General features: G+C 35.8%; 1 protein-coding gene across 2 annotated transcripts in view; it reads left to right on the forward strand.

The window, feature by feature from the left end:
• Positions 1 to 20,915, forward strand: part of LOC150093090 (uncharacterized) — a 217,207-nt gene that overhangs the window by 95,716 nt on the left and 100,576 nt on the right. For both annotated transcript variants that reach the window (XM_090413726.1, XM_090413725.1), the window contains exons 4-5: positions 676 to 826; positions 13,211 to 13,355. In XM_090413726.1, the coding sequence (XP_090269852.1) occupies positions 676 to 826; positions 13,211 to 13,355 (296 nt within the window). The remainder of the gene's footprint in view (positions 1 to 675; positions 827 to 13,210; positions 13,356 to 20,915) is intronic.

Here is a 20,915-nt window from a genome sequence, read left to right on the forward strand (position 1 = left end):
AGCACTTAATAATCACATTCTTGCTAGGAATGTTCTATATCCTTTTTTGACTATTTTGAAAGGCATATTGGTTATCTTGTTCTTCTGATTTACTGAAAAACTTTCTTATGCATTTTCTTTTTTGGTATGTAACTTATTTTTCTTTTTAAGAACTAGATTTAACTACAGTGAGTTGTCATATTCAATCTCCACTATGTTTTGGAGTGACATCAGTTGTTTATTCTGTGTTAGGCTGTGGGGATTCAGTGTCAAAATAATTGGTAAAACTGTAAACAGATTTTAGAATTGTTTGCTTTCAGGGTTTTTTTATGTTAAAATAGGGATTCGGTGGTGGAATAATCAAATTCAAATAATGGGCTCGGATGAAAATTTTCATATGTTAAGTAGGTACTCACTAATCAGACAATGAATAAAAGCTATTGAAAAAAATTGGAATGTCATTTTTCATGATTTTAGAATGATCAGTTTTTATATGTCAGACTTACAGCAACCTTTGTATACCATTATCCAGAAAGCTTACATTAAATATATTGGTATTCAATGCTGAGGTAATTTTTTTTAATTACCTCATAAAAAAAGGAACTAGTTACTTATATTAATTTTTTTTTCGTGTGTCTGCTTAATAATTAAACTAGTTGCACTCATTAATTTTTTAAAAAACTTTTATATTTACAGACCTAAAACACATGGCAGAGCAGCTACAGATATTGATTCAGAAAATGAATCTTCACAGACAACACAGATGATAGAACTTCTCTCAAGAGAAAATGCAGCCCTTAAGAATGAGCTGGATATGTGTCATAGGAAGGTTTCTAAACTAGAAAAAGTAAGTTATTTGATCTCTATTTTTTCTTGCAGAATTTTTGAATAGCGAGTAGGCTAGAGTATTGTGTCTTTGCACTGTTTGTTAATGGTGATGCACAAGAAACTTAACTAAAAATGCATGTTGCTATCCAGAAAAAGCAATCCAGTTAGAGATTACCTATCTCCCCCCCCACACACACACACTCATAGCCACTTTCTTATATACATTTCTGCTTGTGACTTGTGTACAAGTGTTTTTATGGGTACTGTTCTGATAAGCCTCTCCTATGATAATTATTAACTTCTCACAGTGGAGAGGTTGAGATGTTTGTACCATGAAAGGCTAGAGGTGTAAGTTGGAATTCTTCTATAGACTAGATATGCTCTCTTGACTGGAGCCAGCCTGTTTGGCTGAGTGGTTAGTGTATGCATTTGCCAACCAACAGGCTGCAGGTTTGAATCCCACCATGGGCGTGGATGTAAGTGATTGCCTTTTAGATGGTAGATAAATTTCATTGCCCAGTGTGAGACCACATTCCACACTTATTGGAGGCCTGAAATGGCTTGTAAAAGTTCCATGTTTGGTTTCTAGAGTAGGGTTTCCAGACAGGTAAGAAATGAATTTTAAAATACCAAAAAATTTATAAAAATAGAAAAAAAATCCTTAGCTTATCCATAACACTAATATTCAATAGATTTTTACAGCCTTTCATTGAACAGAGGAAGTTACATTTAAAAAAAAAAAAAAAAAAAAGAGCAGGATTTTCCTAGACTGTAATCTTTTGTTCACTCACAGCATATTGAATTGTGCTATAGACATGAATTTTAATGAGTGGGCAACATCAAATGCATCATCGTGGATTTTCATCGATTTTCTAAAATATTTCTCTGATATCATGGTGGGCATTTGTACACCATCAGTTTTATTGATAGAGCATCAGTAAAAAAACAAAACAAAACTGAAATAATTAAACATAATACAGATTTTCCGTATGTAAATATTTTTATTGACATAAAATTTTCTCAATAGTTCTGGCTATTTAGACTAGATGAAGTTCCATATCATCACTTGACTTCAAATCATTTTGAAGAAAATTAAGGTTCTCCATAAAAGTAATAATCTCTTAGAACATTTATACAAAGAATCTCTTCTTTGACTTAAATTATCCCTCTTATGTGAAATAATTCTAGAACTCGTAAAGAATCAACTAATGCCTTTTTATTCCTGTATAGGGAGTAGGCGAACCCATTTTAGCCATATCTAACTTTTGGAGACTGAGTGAGCAGTGCAATCTCCACTGGTAGCCAATCAAATAGCTGGCCTAAGGCTATCATTAATTAAGCAGCATGCAGTGAAGAGGTGGCTAAACAAGTGCTGCCATCACATGGTCCCTAACCCTAATACAATATATTTAATGTCTGAGATAGTCTAGATTCTATGGTCAATTTTCTTCAGTTTTACAGGATGAAAAACCAGAGTTTCCGGGAGAAAAAAAAAGCCGCTTGTCCATGTCAGTGATCGACTAACTTGGTAACCGGTCAAAAAAAAAGGCTTAGAAAAATTTCCTCTAATTGCCAACTAGATTTGAAACCAAGTCTTCCTTCGTGTGGTCAATCGCCGTGGTGTGCAAACATCACATCCACTAAGCTACACAGGAACTTGTAAAGAACTAATTTAATTTTTATTTCATTTATCTATTTAATTTTTTTTTAATGTCTTAGTTTACTAGAACCTTAGTGTATTGAGACCACAATGCTACATCATGTACATGTGTTGGAGCATACATCCTGGCTTTGAATCTGCCATTTTGTTGGAACGTTATTCTTATTTAAATTATCCATTTTTTTTCTTATTTAATTGTTGGTTGATTACTGATCCAAATATAGAGAAATTTTATTATACTGCGCCACTCTATATTCAGATTAGTCTAAGTGAAATAGAGGAATCAACCTTCAACTACATTTATATAATCTTTTTTTACAGGCTGAGGTTACTAATATCATATAGGGCTTCCGCAAGGTTCAAATAAATTTTATGAGCGGTGCAATGAAGAAACATCAGGCAAACAACAAATTGAATTCAATAAAATAAACATTTAATACAGGGTTATAAAATGTACATTTAAGCATAATTTTCTAAGCAAGATAATCTAATTGAACAATATTCAAAATATCTCTGAGATACTAGTAGCCACTCGGTTTGGTTTAAAGATTAAAGTTAAAATTTACAGATCATATTCTTCAACACTTAAATACTGTTATCACAACTTGTCTCTATTCAATGAGATAATTCAATTCCTTTATACATAGACTTAGTTCAAATACTCATAACAAACATAATATATTAGGCATCAAACATTCAGCTGTCAATTCTATATTCTTCTGAATAATTGAAAATGGTTCACACAGTTCAATGTTCCAGAATTTTACAGTAATTATTCTTAAAGTAGAATTCTCTAATTCACTCTTAGTTAACAAACACTTAATTTAATTATGAGGCAGTTATCATTTCAAGGGGGAAACACTTTAAAGCTCCATACTTCGGCTATTTTTAGTAGAACGCCACAGTTAATGTTAAGATACCGTGTGTAGAGGCTTAAGTGCTGTGAGGACATCATATTGGAGGCTTAATGAATTTTTTTACAACACTCAGAAAGAATTAAAACAGAATTTAATACTTCCTATATTTTGTTCTAGTCACTAGGACATGTATGGGGATTACAAAAACAACTAATATAACATTAACACAAATATCATACAATACTAAGTCCAACCCCACAAAAACATAAGTTAAGAAATTAAAAATCTTACTTAAAAAAGTATCTTCCTGGCCCCCTGACATCACGAAAAAACTTAAATCTTTCCGCTCCCATCCCTCCCGAATATACGGTTTACCAAAAATCCACAAACCCAATTCCCCAATTAGACCTATAGTAGATGCCACCAATGCACCTTGCTACAGACTGTCTAAATAGCTGGCCAACTCTCTGACTCCCCCCCCCCCCCCCTTCCTCACTGGAAGGTCCACTTCCTATATAAAAAAACTCGACCCACTTTAAAGCCCTCATAGGAAATTTAACCTTGAATAACGCAGACATATTGGTTAGCTTTGATATCTCCTCTTTGTTTACCAATATTCCCTTAGCTGACACCTTATCTCTCTTAGAAAACGTTTTTCCGTCTGACATCTTAGATCTCTTTTCCTTTGCCATTAACTCTGGGTATTTTTCTTGGAAGAACAAAATCTACAAGCAGATAGAGGGCTGCCATGGGTTCCCCCCTCTTATCCCTTCTTGCCAATTTCTGTATGGAAGATTTCGAAAAATGAGCCATAGACTCAGCCCCACCCAAACCTTCTATCTGGCTAAGATATGTTGAAAGTTTACCCCAGTCCTCCTGAAGATACTTTCAGGCGCAAACTTTGTTTGCTCACACTTGGATAAAGGATTAAACTAATTTTATTATAGGCTAAGATATGTAGATGATGTGTTCTCTATTTGGCCTCATGGCCCAGACATGTTAGACTCCTTCCTCAGTCATCTCAATAGCCTACATCCAAGAATCCAGTTTAGTATGGAAAAGGAAAAGAACAATTGTTTACCCTTCCTAGACACCTTAGTTACACGCCTGCCTAATGATACACTTGCCTTCACTGTATACAGAAAACCCACACACACAGGCAGATACATTCACAAACTTTCTCACCGCCACCCCTCTCAACAATATGGCATTATTAAAACTCTTACCAAGAGAGCCCACAATCTTTGTTCCAGTGGAACTGCCCTCACTACTGAGCTTAACCACATACACAGCACTTTCCTCTCCAATGGCTACAGCAATCACAGTATCAAAAAAATAATCAGTTCCTCCCCATTCCCTGTCCTTCTCGTCAACAAGATTTTAAAAATGCCATCACCATACCCTACATCCGTGGCACATCCTAAAAAATAGCCAAGATTCTAAAAAAGTACAACCTACACACAGCATATAAGCCTCACTGCAAACTTTCTACCCTTATCCGTTCTACGAAAGATCAGCTCCCTCTTCTCTCTCTCTCTCTGCCTGGAGTTTACAAAGTACCCTGTTCCTGTAAGCTGGCGTACTTTGGACAGACAGGCTGATCAGCATCCATCCGCCTGGAGGAACACAAGTCTTACATCTGTAAACACAACTATGGTCATTCAGGCTTGGCTGACCGTGTCTTGGACACCACCCACAGGGTATCATGGAAGAAAACCACCATGCTCCACCACAGCAAATTCAAGAAAGAGAGACTATTCTTAATAAATACGGTTGCATTAAGCTTCTGAAGATTTGGGAAACACTCATCACCAGAGGTCCCACCTTACATTCCAGGCCGCCTACAACCGCCCTTAGAGGGCGCTCCACCTAGATAGGACTTTAGTGTCACCCACGTGGTTGGGCTTAGTATTGTATGATATTTGTGTTAATGTTACATTAGTTGTTTTTGTAATCCTCGTAGATGTCCTAGTGACTAGGACGAAATATAGGAAGTATTAAATTCTGTTTTAATCCTTTTACAACTGAGTGTTGTAAAAAAAAAAAAAAAAAAAAAAAAAAAAAAAATCCATTAAGCCTCCAACCTAATGTTAAGATATATTAGGTGGAGCTAACTTTTATTTCTTCATGCTGAAATATCACTTTGAAGTAACACTATTCAAAAGAAATCTTCACTATAATAACTGAATTTATAGACACAGAGTTATACAAGTCTTGATGCACTCATTTTTAGTAATCTACTAATTCCTTATTTTCTTCTATGCATTAAATTCAGCTTTGCACTATTCTTCCTCAAAACATTTGGAATTCGTCGTAATATTAGAATTCCATAGAAATATTCCAAATTGCCTATTAATTCCTGGCCCTTTCTTAATCGATTTACCGCATTTCCAAATCCCCTTACTGCTACCAGGTGCTTCACTCCTTGCTGTCCTGAATGCTTCCCTTTACTTTCGTTTTCCAATCAAATATGCTTATCCTTTCTGTCCCAAAATCCGGTTCTAACCAGTTCAGCTTACATCCTACTGGCCTCTTTCCATATACATAGCCGTTCACGTTCTAAGCACGCGCTAACTAAAAACAACTCAGTTCTCCGACTGTAACCAATCAAATCACATCAGCAGAATTCCACACATTTACATTCTCTTTCAGAAATAACAAATAAAAAAAAATCCATAGTTCACATAAAATACATTTAAATATGATAAATACAAATTCTTATAATATATATGCACAGCTTCTTATAATTTTAACACAGGAATAAATAAAATAAATTGAATGACATTTTAACAGAGAGTCCTTTCATTACTAATACATATCCCAAAATTATATAATTAAACAATAATAAACACACTCAAAGCAATTATATGAATAATAATTTATAAGCAGGAGACTAACAACAAATGATATTTACAAGTCTTGCTTAAGTTATGGCAGATTATGTTAAATGTGAATGAAGTATTATAATTTCCAGATATCTTCATTCACAATTTAACACATGCAGTTTGCATTTTCATTGTTGAGTCTACCATTTTACGTTTTAGTTTAATTTGAAAGTCATTAAAGATGCCCTTGATACTGGGGCAGAAAATTTTATGCTAATAAAATATTTACATAAGTAAAATCCACATTGTTAAACTAATTATCATATCTTATATTCAGTTTGTCAAGTTAATATCTGAAATAAACTATTGGTCATATAATCTTTAACTGAATTTGCAATCTGTGTATAATAGATATGCTTTAAGCCACATATGGGCAACCCCCCTGGCCGGATCCGGCCCTCTACTTCTTTTGATCTGGCCCTAATCTGTTTCAGCAAAGTTTGTCTGATTCATGGTGGGAGAAAACATGGTGTGTTCTACTACCTCACATTAAGCTGATGTCATATGACATCAGCTTAATTTGAAATAAAGGATTATTATTTTATTCCGAATAAAGGTTTGCCTATGTTTGCTGTGCAACGAATCCGTATACGTCAACAAAGAATACAACTTGAAGAGATGCTTTACTTTGAGACATGTGGATCACCCAAAAATTGATAGACAACTATGAAAAGATGAAATACTGAAGTTGAAGAAGAACTTGGATACCTAGCAGCAAATATTCAACATGCAAATAACGCAACACCACAGCATTGTCAAAGCCAGCTTTGTGGTAAGCGAAAAAATCGCTAAGCATTCTAAGTCATTTGGTGAAGGAGAATTTATCAAAGAATGTTGCAAGTCTGCTGGATGTTGCAAGTATAATATGTCCTGAAAAGAAAAAAGACTTCGAGAATATTTGTTTGTCGAAACGTGCTGTTGTCCGACGGATAGAAATTATGGCTGATGATATCAAAAAAAATTTAAAAGAGAAGATTGCTAGATTGGAAGCATTTTCAATTCCTTTGGATGACAGCACTGATGCCTCCGATACAGCACAACTAGCAATATTTATTCAAGGAGTTGTAGTAGCCAGTATTAACTTTATTAAGTCACATGCACTTAATCACCGCCAATTTAAGGAGTATTTAGTAGACCTATTTTCGGATTATGAAGATGTGTTTTATTATTGTGAAGTGAGGTGGTTGAGTAAAGGTAAAATGTTAAAACGATTTTATGATCTGAGACATGACATAGCAGATTTTATGGACATAAAAGGAAACACAATTAACCAAGTAAAAGATGATGAGTGCATGTGTGATTTAGCATTCCTTGTAGATGTCACTGGATACCTAAACGAACTGAATCTTAAATTGCAAAAACAAGGACAATTGGTTCATGAACTGCATGGACATGTCAAAGCTTTTTGTAATAAACTAAGATTGTTGGAAAGTTAGATAAGAGCTAAAAATTGTTATCATTTTCCTACTTTAGCAACTCATAAAAATATCCCTTATAATTGTTATGGAGATGAACTGAAGGCACTAATAGAGCAATTTGATACAACGTTTGCTGACTCCACATTCGCTATATTTGCTCGTTTGATGGATGCTGATATAAATGTGCCAGAAAACTTACAGATGGAACTTATTGAGCTTCAGGCAGATTTAGTGCTAAAATCACAATTTAACAACATTTCTTTGATGGATTTTTATAAATTTTATTTGGTGGAAGAAAAATATACAAATTTGTGTGCCTTTTCAAGAAAAATCATTTGTCTTTTCGGCAGCACATATATGTGTGAACAGTTTTTTTTTTAGGATGAAATACAATAAATCAGAAATTTGGACAAGAATAATGGGTGAAAACCTTGAAAATTGTATGCGATTATCCTTAAGTAATATTAACATCAATATTGAGTCTCGTAGTTGAAGTACAAGCCCAATCTTCACATTAAATTGTTATGTCATTCATTATATTATAAAATTTATGTAGAGCTTTATACCAAGGCATTATATTATAAATAAATGAAATATGAAGTAGCAATTTGTTTTAATTCATTTAATATTAATTTATTTTATTTAATAATTTGGTCTGGCCCTTAACTGGGAGACAGAATGATAATTTGGCCCCTGAACTAGAAAAGGTTGCCCATGCCTGCTTTAAGCCGTGCTTTCACCTGTTTAGAAAATTATGCAAACATAAGAACTATTATTGCATTTCAAGGATTTAGGCCTGTTATGACCTCTATTTTAAATGCTTCATTTATGATTTAAATAAAATCTGATACTGTCCTTTTGTTTCTTCTTAGCCCTTAATTCTAGTAGATAGGCTTATATGTTGGTTACTCATAAATGTTATTTTTCCAGAAATGACAACATATACTAAAATATTAAAACTGATTCCTAAAATATTAATTATAAAAACTTTAATACTTTCCTATATTTCTGAAATATAATTATCTGATTTCTGTATAATCTATCTAATTATGTACAATCTTCTTTTATGTTGTTGAAAGTAAGTGTTTGCAATAAAGCAACTATTTTCAACACAAATTCTGACATTCTTTTTTCTGCCTCCTAAACCAAATTTTCCAGCAATGCCTTGTTCTTCTTTTCTCCCACCTTTGCATTCCAATCGACTAATATCAGGAGAAAATCTGTTTTATCGATAGTGTATATTCTTGTTGCAATCTACTGTAAAATTCTTCAACCTCATCTTCACTCGAATCTGTAGTGGATGCATGCACCTGTATGAGTGTAACATTCACTGGGTATATTCTAATTAGGATTATTTTGTCAGACATTGGGTTGTAACCCAAAATGTACTTTCTATGTTCTCTTCTATGAATGCTACTCCATTTCTTCGAAGGTTTCCATGTCCAGAGTAATACATCATGAAATCATCGGTATCAAAGTGATCCATTCCTGTCCATCTCAGTTCACCGATTCCTAAAATCTTAACTCAAGTTCTTCTCATTTCTTTCTTTACCAGTTCCAGTTTTCCTTGATATATGTTTCTTACATATCATGTTCTTATTTTATGTAAATCAGTAAAGCAGAGAAGTCATCTTCTGAATTTAACTATCAGAAGTTGAACTTCCTGAAGGCTTTGATCCTGCTTCGTCATTCTTGTTAATTCCATTGGAAGTTTCTCTCTACTGCTTTTCCCTAGCCATTTCGATGCCTTCTGATCTGGGTCTAATCTTCCAGCACCATATCACAATTACTTAAGCTTCTCTTCATAAGATTTTCTTGGCAAAATATATACAGAAGTGACTTGCCATTTCCTTCCTCTCTGTGTGTGTTTAGCTTACTAGGTAAGACAAATACCTGGGAGATAAGGCATCCCCCACTGTAAAAGATGAAAAAAAAGTAAAATAGGAAAGATTCACCCTTAGCCCTTGAATACTCTAACATTGGAATTGGAGGGAAGGAGAAAGAAGAGACCAGATAACAGATGCATATTGAATGAAATAAGACTTAGTCCAGCATCAGGTGCCTTGGGTTTTTCACTCCCGTACTCTCTAAAGTGACTCTTTTAGGAGAGTAAAAGAATACCTTCTTCCAAACTTGTTACTATTTTACTTCTAGTTGGATCTTGACATCATCAAAAGCTGCTGTTTTTAATGCTGTTTTAATAATTTTTAATTGAAATTCTATTTGAAATCTTTTCAATTGATTATCACCTTGTCATCTGCAAAGGAGTATTTTTAAAAGGGCAATTTAAATCACATTGCAGATTAGGGGACATTTCTGTCTATCTCTTTACTTCTCTCAGGGATGATATTTCATAGTTCTGTTATGTTATAATACAGGGATCTGCAAACTTTTTGAAGTGCTGGATAATGAATATTGTATGCTTCATAGACCAAGAGGTAAAATTGAGATTATCATGTACTTATGTATAAGATAATAAAAAATGTGTAAATTTTGTTTTCTAACAGAAAAAATGTACAATTAAGAATACAGAATATGACTGCATGCAAAACAGATTTTTGGAAAATTAGTGAGAAGTATGGAATTCTTTTTTGTGACAATTATATTTAATTGGGATTCGAAGTTATTGTACCAAATAATCAATGTCAGTTGCTCATTTTTATATCTTCATCTTAAAAGATATCTATTCCAGGCTATGGAATTTGAAAATACACATTCACCAATGTAAATAAACTTGTGATATATATGACTAAGAAGTGCATGGTGCTTAAAACACTATAGAGATAGCACAGTAAGAACAGCACACAGTGACCAAAGTGTAACATGCAGTCACTGCCTTACACATGTAGCGCTAAAGTGGCTGTAGATGATATGCAAACAAATAGGCATAGCTGCATCACATTAACATTATTCAATGACTACTAAATTAAGTTTCATGATTCTGTCACAAAATTCATTTAAAATCATCCTCTACTCATAGGCAGCCAACCAAATCTACCCTTCAATCCTTAATTTGCTGACCCCTGTTCTCACATATAAAAATATTTACTTTTTCTAATGCTTTTTCGAAATCCATAAATGTAATGTGTTTCTGGGTTGCACGTTTCTTTTTTTTTCTGTTAATATTTTCAGAAAGAAAGATGTGAATGGCCTTTTTCTAAAAAAAAAAAAAAAAAAAAAAACATTCTGCTTTTAAAATAAAATTTATATTTTATAAGTTTATTTAATATTCTACTGTACGTTTTTAACAGGAATTCAGAGTGCTTATGCTTCTAATTTTTTAGGTCTTGTTTATTGCCCTTTTTTATAAATATGACTTATTGCTCATTTTTATCCCTTTGCTGAGTTTCTCACTAAATTGTGTAGGAATACAATTTAGTGAGAAAATTGTATTCCTACACAGCGGTGTAGGAATACAATTTTTCTCTGTATTTATATGACTGTGCACTTAGGTTATCTTCTAGTGCTTTTTTTTGTTATTTTTAATTTGTTTCTTTTAGGCTAATTCCTAATTCTTCCATTGTTTATAATTTTATCATTTACATTATCTGTTTTCTTCTTCTTTCGCTATGCCTTATCCTGTGTTAAACGGGGGTCGGTGTTCCCATCTTTAATCTTCTTCTTCCAGATTCTCTGGTCCAGGGCATCTTCCCGACTCCATCCTTTCTCCCTAAGATCCTCTGCCACCTTATCCCTCCATCTGAGTTTGGGCCTGCCTCTTTTCATCCTTCCCTCCACCTCCATACGCTGCACTCGTTTACCAACATACTCCTCTCTACATGACCGAACCACCCCAAAGAAAAGGAAAGTTGTATAAGATGGCCTCATCACCATCTTATACAGCTTTCCTTTCATCTTACAACTCACTCTCTTGTCGCACAGGACCCTCATCTTCCTCCAGTTCATCCAGCCGCATGTTATTCGGTGCTGTATTTCCTCATCCAGGTCACCATTCCTCTTGATCACTGACCCGAGGTACTTGAATTTCTTCCCTGAAGTTAACCTTTCACCCTGGAGTCGTATGATCATATCCTCGTCACTCCCCGTTAACATATATTCGGTCTTTACCTGGTTAATTTTCATGCCTCTCTCCTCCAATACCTTTCTCCACTCTTCAAGGGTCTTTTCAAGCTTCTCTCGAGATGATTTGCAGAGAACAATATCATTGGCAAACATCACGTTCCATGACGCCTCCTTCTTAACGTCCTCCACTAGTACATCCATGACCAGATCAAAGAGGTAGGGGCTCAGAGCTGATCCCTGATGGAGCCCTACAACAATGGGGAACCCCCTCTGTCATGCCAACACTAGACCTGACCTCAGTTTTCGCTCCCTCATACATCTCCTTCACCAACCTCGAGTACTTTTCCAAGACCCCCTTCTTCCTCATACACCTCCATACCTCCTGTCTGGCCACTCTGTCATACGCCTTTTCCAGGTCTATAAACATCATATGCAGCTCCACCTGCATCTCCCTATATTTCTCCATCAATCGCCTTAGCACAAATATTGCATCCGTTGTCCCTCTTCCTGGCATAAATCCAAACTGCTCCTCGCCAATTTTTGTTTCCCACTGTATCCTTCCTTCAATTACTCTTTCCCATATCTGGGAAAGGGATCAAACTGATGTGTGTGTGACATCAGTTTGATCCCTGTATAGTTGCCACAATCTTGAACATCTCCTTTTCCCTTGTAGATTGGGACGAGAATGCTTTTCCTCCATCCCTCTGGTATCTTTTCCTGTTGGGCTATTTTCCTCATCAGATCCCATAACATGTCTATGCCCTCGCTGCCCAAGCTTCTTCACACTTCTCCAGGTATCTGGTCCGCTCCCACAGCCTTTCCATTCTTTGTTTTTCTCAGTGCCCAATACGCTTCCTCTCTGCTTATGTCCTGCACCGATCCTCTCCATCCTCTCACCTCTCTCTTGGATTCTCCTCATTTAGTAGATTATAAAAATATTCTTTCCATCTTCATCTGATTTTGTCCTCCTCTTGTAGTACTACTCCTGTGGTGTCCTTTACCTGCTTGACTGATGTAATGTCTTTTGAGGCCTTATCTCTAGCTTTCGCTATTCTCAACAACTTAGCTTCACCACCTTTTTCTCTCCAGTACTTCATAAACCTCTTCAACTGCCCTTGCCACAGCTCTCATTGCACTTTTCTTTGCCAATCTATATGCCTCCTTGTCGGCTCTGGTTCCAGTCATGTCCCATTTTTTCTTTGCCTCTTTCTTTTCCCTGATCTCCAACTGCACCTCCTCATTCCACCACCATGCCTTCTGATCCTCAGGCGGCCCCCTTTCCTGATGTTATACCGAGTACCTCTTCTCCAATTTTTCTAATATTCCGACTATTTACGTCCCACATTATCTGTTTTGCTGGGTGTTTATTTTTTAATCGTCAGTCCATAATTGTGATGTATTTATTTATACTGTTTCTTTAATATCTGTACTTAAATGCTTTAAAATTTTACATTTATTTCGTCTTATTTTATACATATTGTTTCTGAATTAGAAATTATAAAAAAAAAAACTTTAATTTTAAAAAAAATGTTTCTCACATTCATTATATTACTGTTACAGTTTGAAATAGAAATTCAGAAAGTTCATCAAGCTCATGAGGATCTTGTGAGATCATCAGAAAAGCGAGAGAAGTTAGAAAAAGCTATTCGAATGCGACTGGAAATGGAAGTTAGGCGTCTCCAAGAAAATAGCAGAGAATTAAGAGGTATGAACCTGAATTTTGTTACCCTTCTGTATGTGAAATGTCAATACTTAAATCTTTCTCCTTCCCGAAGAACCTGTAAATATATCGTTTGTGTTTATATCAGAGCACAATTTCTTTAGTGTGATGATTACAGAAATGAATAATGTTGGTAAATACTGAATAAAAAATTAAATCTGCTAATGCCTTTTTATTCCCATAGGGAGTAGGCAAGGTTGTTTTATTCCTGTAACTTTTGGTGCCTGAAAGGACAGTGAAACTCCACTGCTAGCCAATTGGAAATAACTGGCTCAAGACTCACTTATTTTAAATGCCAACCAGTGAAGAGATGGCAGACAAGTGCCACCACCTCATGGTCCATAACACAATATACTGTCTGGAATACTGTAGGTTCTGTAGTGGTTTGTCTTGAGTTTTATGGGATGAAATATCAAGAGTTTTGGAGAGAGAAAAGCCTTCTGGCCTGTGTTGGAGATAGACTAACTTGGGAACCAGTCAAAGAAAGGGTTAGAAAAGTTCCTCAGGTGTGGTGCCATGAATACAAATATCATTTTCACAGGTCTACACAGGCCTTGAATAAAAAAAAAAAATGGCTAGGTTAACTATTTTCTGATACTGAAATTGAAAATCCCCTTAGACTTTTTTTAGCACCCAACATTCCTTTAGTTTGCCTCTTTTTCTTGCTATATGACCTCACCAAATTAACAATATTTATACAGTTCCACTTAGTTCAGATTAATTCCACACATCTGTATAGACAATTTTCCCCTCACCATCTCAACTCATCAATGTTCTTACTGAGTAACACGTGATTACCTTTATTACTATAACTCTGTCCTTATTTATTTCTTGTATCTAAAGCCTTATTCACCTTGCTGATTCTTTTTTTTTTTTTTTTCATTAAAATGATCCTCAACATTGTGCATCCTTTCATTCACTAATTTTAATAATGAAAATCCTCTTTCTCCTTGCATACTAGTTCTCATACTATTCCTCACCATTCTGCTTGTTACAACTCAAAGCCTTTCACTCTCCACATTGTCTTCTGTCTGCAGCCATTCATTTCTCATTCATAAAAACAGAATTCAATAAGATATCACACATCCGGCAAACTTAGTTTCTTATTGCTCTTAGCCATCTTCTCAACACAGTCTTCAATTCCATGCATTCTTGTTCTTGACATCAAACTATCCCTGAAAAATTTCTTAACCTCTTCAACTTACAGGCTACTTTTTGCAACAACCATGTTTTTACTTCCGTGTTGAATAGCTTACATAGTTTGGCAATGTTGTTGTTAATTAACCGTTTCTGCAATTCAAGTATCATTTGTACCAGAATTCAAGTAGTTGCGACACACACACAATCAGAACCTCTCTGCTAAATTTCATCTCATTAAACTTTTTTTTTGAAAATTTAAATTTCATAATTTTTGTTTCTACTGTATGTGTATTGGATTTTTATACCCTTAATAATTAGGAAATGTGCTTCACATTAGTAATTTATTATAATGCAAATGTTAAAAAATAAACAGCTTTATAGTTATTCAGGTTTGAATAAAATATAACTTCTTTCAAATTGCCTTTCCCTGAGAGGATACTTCTCCAGTAGTATTCAGATGAGATTTTCATTGAAGAGTCATTTAACTGCCAAAACGATCAGGTATATGTCCTGGATGATCACACAGCATGTGCCATTGCACCTAGGATTCAAAGAGGTCATCACCCTGTGTCAGTGATGGGTTGGTGGGGGATGGTGGCAATTCAGGGAGTGTCCAAGTTGCATTTCTGTGAGAAAGGGGTCATCCACGAAAGTGTATCAAGGCATTCTTCTAGAACCTGTGGTATGGCCCCTGAACAACACCTTGTTTCACAGTATGCAGTGGACCTTCCAACAGGACTCAGCCCCTGCACTCAAGGTGAGGACCACACAGCAGTAGTTGGAGGTGAATGTACCTTACCACACATCATCTGATTGACTGTTCTGGAAGTCCCAATCTGATTCCTTTGGGCTTCAAATTGTGGTCAGCTTGAAAGAGTAGCCTGCAAGAGATGACATTTCAGCATCACCAACCTGAACTTGCATTTGAAGTGAGTATTGGTAGCATTTCCACTTGCTGTTGGGCATGCTGCCATCGATATGTGGCCTCACAGACTTCTGGCATGTGTGAAGGCAAAAACGGAGAAATTTTGAACATTGAGTTCTGCTAAATACACATTATACACGTGATTTTGTATGTGCGGAAAGCTGTAAATGATTTACTGATAGATGAAAAGTTTGTAATGTTCAAGCTGTAACAGTATTTATGGCTACACTAGGTATAACAACTTATTTAAATTAATGTTAAATTAATTAAAAAATTAATATATAAAAAAAATATACTCCAAGAAATTGAACCTAGGGATTTAGGGTTGGTGGTAGACAGAGTTGAAGTTTAGAGGCCATGTTGCTAAGGTAGCTCATAAGATTACTTAGCTAACGAAGAACATACTAATAAGCAGCGATAAGGAAATTGTTATTCCCCTTTATAAGCCTTGATATGTTCACATCCGATTACTGTGCTCAGGTCTGATCTCTTGGGTTTCTTGGGGATGAGGAAGTGGTGGAGGGGATTCAGAGGCAAGCAACCAGGATGGTGAGTGTTCTGTGGAACATTCCCTGTGAGGGTAGATTTTGAAGGTGTGTGGATTGCAGAAGTTGGTTGACAGGCAAAAAAAAGGGGATATGATAGAAACATTTAAATTACTTAAAGGGTTTTATAGGTTTGATACAGAGGAAATGTTTCAGCACTTGACTAGAGGGTGTACAATAAGAGGTCATTCCTAGAAGTTGAGTAAAGGCATGGTTAGTAGGGGTGTGAGGACTAGATGTTCTGCTTGGAAAGTTGTGAATGAATGAAATGGATTGCCAGAGTCGTTAACACATTTGTCTGTTAATGGGTTCAAGGAGAGATATGATAGATTGGGATAGTTTGGGTCTCCTGTGATGAGTCTTTGAATTCCATGGAGGTGCCTGTACAATAATAATGTTTGTAAATCTTCAGTAATTTTCACATTGTTTCCATTCTTTTTCTTTTTTTAAGAATGGATACGATGAGTGAACAATGGCAATCATGTTCATTTCAACCTTCTAACCAGGCCTCCTGAATTAGGCACTAATTAGCAAAGTTTTTTACCTCCATATTTATAAGCAGCAGGCTAGTTACAACTGTTGTACAGAAAGCAAAGTCTGAGTATGAAAAGAAACTGGCTCTGTGTGCTAAAGACAACCTACAAGAATTCTATCGATATGATGCAAGTAAAAGAAGGAATGAATATGAAAAAATAACTCGTCTAAATGTAGATGGCGTGAGGGTTACAGATTCAGAAGAGGTTGCTCAGTTAATGAGTGCCCATTTTGTTAAAAGCTTTCAACCTGGTGTATGCAACATTGAGCTCACTGTTACCTTTTCACTAGATGAAGAAATGCAGGTGTATGAGGATGAGGTATTAGAGCTGTTGCACAAATTGAATAACAATGCAGCAATAGGGACTGATGGGATATCAGCACGTGTGCTAAAACAGTGTTCAGCTGAACAGGTTATTCCTTTGACCAGGCTGTTTAATATGAGTCTCAGAACAGAGAAGATTCCGCAGGAATGTGTGGTAATCCCATTGCACAATGGTGCAAAGACTGATGTATCCAACTATCGACCAATTAGTATCTCAGGAGTAGTGGTGAAGATTTTGGAAAAATTGGTTAGGGCTTGCATTCAGAAATGGGTTGACAGTGAATCTCTACTTTCCCTTAGTAAATCCATGTTTTAGCAACTTGCTCACATTCTATAACAATGTTACCATTGAACTAGACAAGAGGAATGGATATACCGTGATATTTTTGGATTTTGCTAAGGCTTTTGACAGAATACAGCATGGTAGACTGTTGCATAAATTGGAGAAAATGGGTTTGTGTTATAGCATATTAGCATGGATAAGAGGATGGCTGACTGACAGATATCAAAAAGTGGCATGTTGGGAGGGTGTGAGTCTGCAAGATTTAAGGTAACAAGTGATGTGCCACAAGGATCAGTGCTTGGTCCACTGTTATTCAGTCTGTACATTAATGATACTAGGAAGGATTTGACAAGCGACATACAGCTATTTGATGATGATGCAAAGATAGATAGGGTAATCAGGAATGTTGCTGACATGCAGTACTTGGCTGAATTTGACTAGGCTGGAATTGTGGCATGGGAAAATAGATATCAGTTCAATGTCAGAAAATGTAAAGTTATTCACTTCAGCATGATTAGATATCCAATGTCGTATTATATTGGTGGGATTATGCTAGAAGAAACTGATGAGGCTAGGGATCTTGTAAAGAGGTAAAATGAACCGTCACTTGTAAAGATAAGAATGTCATTTTGCTTCTTTACAAGGCCTTGATAAGACATCGCTTGGACTATTGTGCGCAGGTCTGGTCTCCTGGTTTCAGTTGTGATTCTGATATATTGGAGAGAATGCAAAGGAGAATGTTAAAAATGATATGAGGATTGTGATACTGATTATGAAGAGATTTAGAATGTGTAGACTGCAGACATTAGCAACAGGAGAAAGAGGGGTGATATGATTGAGACTTAAAAACTTCTGACGGGGTCATTCAGAATGTTTCGATTGATGGAATTTCTCAATTTATGGAATGTGGGGAAAAAGGACAAGAGGGCATCCTTGGAAGCTGAGAATGAATGCTGCTAAGAAGGGGGCAAGGGCTAGATTTTTCTCTCAGAGGGTGGTTTGTGATTGGAATGGATTGCCATTGGATGTTGTGAGTGCAAACAGTGTGAATGAATGAATTCAAGAATAAGTATGATAGCTGGTGTGTGTGTAGTATGCAACATTGAGCTCACTGTTACCTTTTCACTAGATGAAGAAATGCAGGTGTATGAGGATGAGGTATTAGAGCTGTTGCACAAATTGAATAACAATGCAGCAATAGGGACTGATGGGATATCAGCACGTGCGCTAAAACAGTGTTCACTGAACAGGTTATTCCTTTGACCAGGTGTGGGTATAGTATGTGGCCTCCCTCGATGAGTCTCTGCTCCCAGGAGGTCTCTCTTAAGTAATAATAATTACTTAAATAAAAGAGCCAATAGGCTTCACTTTGGCGATTTAATATTATTTAAATTAAGGGGATATTAAATCCCACATTATTTCAAAGCCGAATAAGAAACTCAAAGATCGGAATCAAAGAGTTTCATGACGAATATAGTAAACTATAAAAGTTTCAGCAGATTCTAGCGTAAGCTAAAGCACGTAGTTCAACACTAGGACAACTCGTAGCAAAGGTAGATAAAGTTCTGATCACTATTCTTAGTATATCCCATAATGTAAAACACATCTCCTAGGAAATGTATGATGTTGTACATTATGGTGGAAGGTCACTACCCCAACAGGTTTCAACCTTTATTGAGTTCTCATCAGTGAGTAGGTAGACCTAGATAATACTGATGGTATAGCGAAAAGAACTTATATACTTTGCTATACAAGTTGTCAAAAAGGTGCACCCATAAATTACTTAAATAAATGAGCCAATAGGCTTCACTTCAGTGATGTAACATTATTTAAATTAAGGGGATATTAAATCCCACATTATTTCAAAGCCGAATAAGAAATTCAGTGATGTGATCAATCCAGAAACGGTGATGAATAAACATTGCCCCAATACTTAAGCATCTAGTTCCAGTCAAAACAGTGCACCTATCTTTGTGGTGAATCTTCAATGGATTGAAGCATTGGCAGCATTTTTTTGAGGTTTTGATTGTGGTCGGTTTCTCAACTATACAGCATAATAGGATGATAGTAGTCTTATATTAACCTCGAGTTTGGTTGCAACCTGGATGTCCTTGTAATTAGTAACTCTTGCAGCTTTTAGATATTTGAGAAAACAAGTGTATTTCAAACACTAGGAATTTACTCATTGGTGTTAGCATTTGCTGAGAGATGACTGTTGACATTTTTAAGTGTTACTCCATTTTTCTGTAGATATTGCATTGAATCATCTGGTGCAGGTTTATGAAGCATTTTTTGATATGAATTCTTAGTGCACACATCTTTTTGATGATGTTTACACTTAAAATTTTTTTTTTTGTTGACTTTGAAAATGTTAAGAATGGTTTTGAAGTTCACTTTCAGAATGAGAGAAAGCAACGTGTGTACTAGTTTCATGTGGGACATCTTGGTTGTCTTCTTGGAATCAGAATCTATTAATCTATTATGATTCCTGGAGAAAGGTTTCATGAATGAGATGAAAGATTGTGTGAAGAACATGAGCATTAACATCCAGCCTTGTTTCATGGCTCTTTTCACTATGAAGGAAGGATGACACGTGAAGTTTAGACAGCTGGACTTCATTAAATTTTTTTTTCAGGCCAGCAAAGGCCATAAAAAATGAACAATCTTATTCACAATATTTCTGTTGGGATTGCTTTGCAGTGAAGAAAGATGTCAGTTCTATGGAATTGCCTGAAATTGCACTGATTCTGGGTGACTTTTCTGTTAAGTGGAAGCAGTTGATTAGCAAGGACACAAGCAAACAATTTTCCCAGCAATAGATAATAGAGAGAGGCTCTAATAATTGTGACACTGTCATCACCTTTTCAAAAAATATTGCAATCAGGATATCTTTAAAGTTGGCTGTTCCAAATCTGAACAAAGTGACTGAAGCTGGTGTTTGAGTTCTATACTCCTTTGAAAATCTTGGATTTCAGAGACTGTTGTTGTTGTTGAAGAGCGTTGATCCATCCATTTCTTGGATTGGATTTGAGTTATGAATAGAAGGCTCATAAAATGTTTTAATGATCCTAAAGAAGCCTACGAATCACAAGTTGATGAAGTCATTTTCTTAGATATCTTCAGCTACCACTGATTTTACTGAAGTTGTTCCTATTTGTACTGTACCTATGCTTTTATTTCTTGGTGTGTGTGTGTGTGTGTGTGCATGGCTTTAAAGAGCAATTGGCATAATTCAACCAGGCATGGAAAAATGTTTTTTTTTTTATTAATCCGAAGCTGGATTTCACTCATTTTCATCCAATCTGTTTTGATGTTTCTTTGACTGGTAGCCAGTTGTCTCACTGCTTGTAATAAGAATGGCAGGCTTAATTGCCAGCCAGTACTGTTTAGCACTAAGAATGCTTAGTGGATAATTTGTTGAAACTTTTTTGACTGTTGGACTGAATCCACAAAACATGGTTATCTATCAGGAAGCAATGGGGCACTATTTTTAGGATACCTTTTCTGGTTCCATTTGGGACTAGAAAAGGTATCTGGGCTACATCAGTGTTCAAGCGCTTGATGGCTTACATTTTGATTTGTAACTAGGAAGTTCAATTTCCCATTGCCAATTGGAGGATTTATGTAGATGTGCACAAATATGGTAGTCCCTCTTTGGAAGATGCCTGTGCACGATGTTCTTTTAATCTAAGAGTGTTGGTGACATACCTTACCTGAGAGTTTGGAGATCTAATTTTAGAGTTATGAAGATCAAGAATACCCCTTACCTTACCACCTAGAGTGGTCATACCAG

The sequence above is a fragment of the Typopeltis vanoorti genome, chromosome 24 (assembly GCF_054136105.1).
Source record: "Typopeltis vanoorti isolate ZY-2024b chromosome 24, IOZ_Tvanoo_1.0, whole genome shotgun sequence".
NCBI lineage: Eukaryota > Metazoa > Arthropoda > Arachnida > Uropygi > Thelyphonidae > Typopeltis > Typopeltis vanoorti.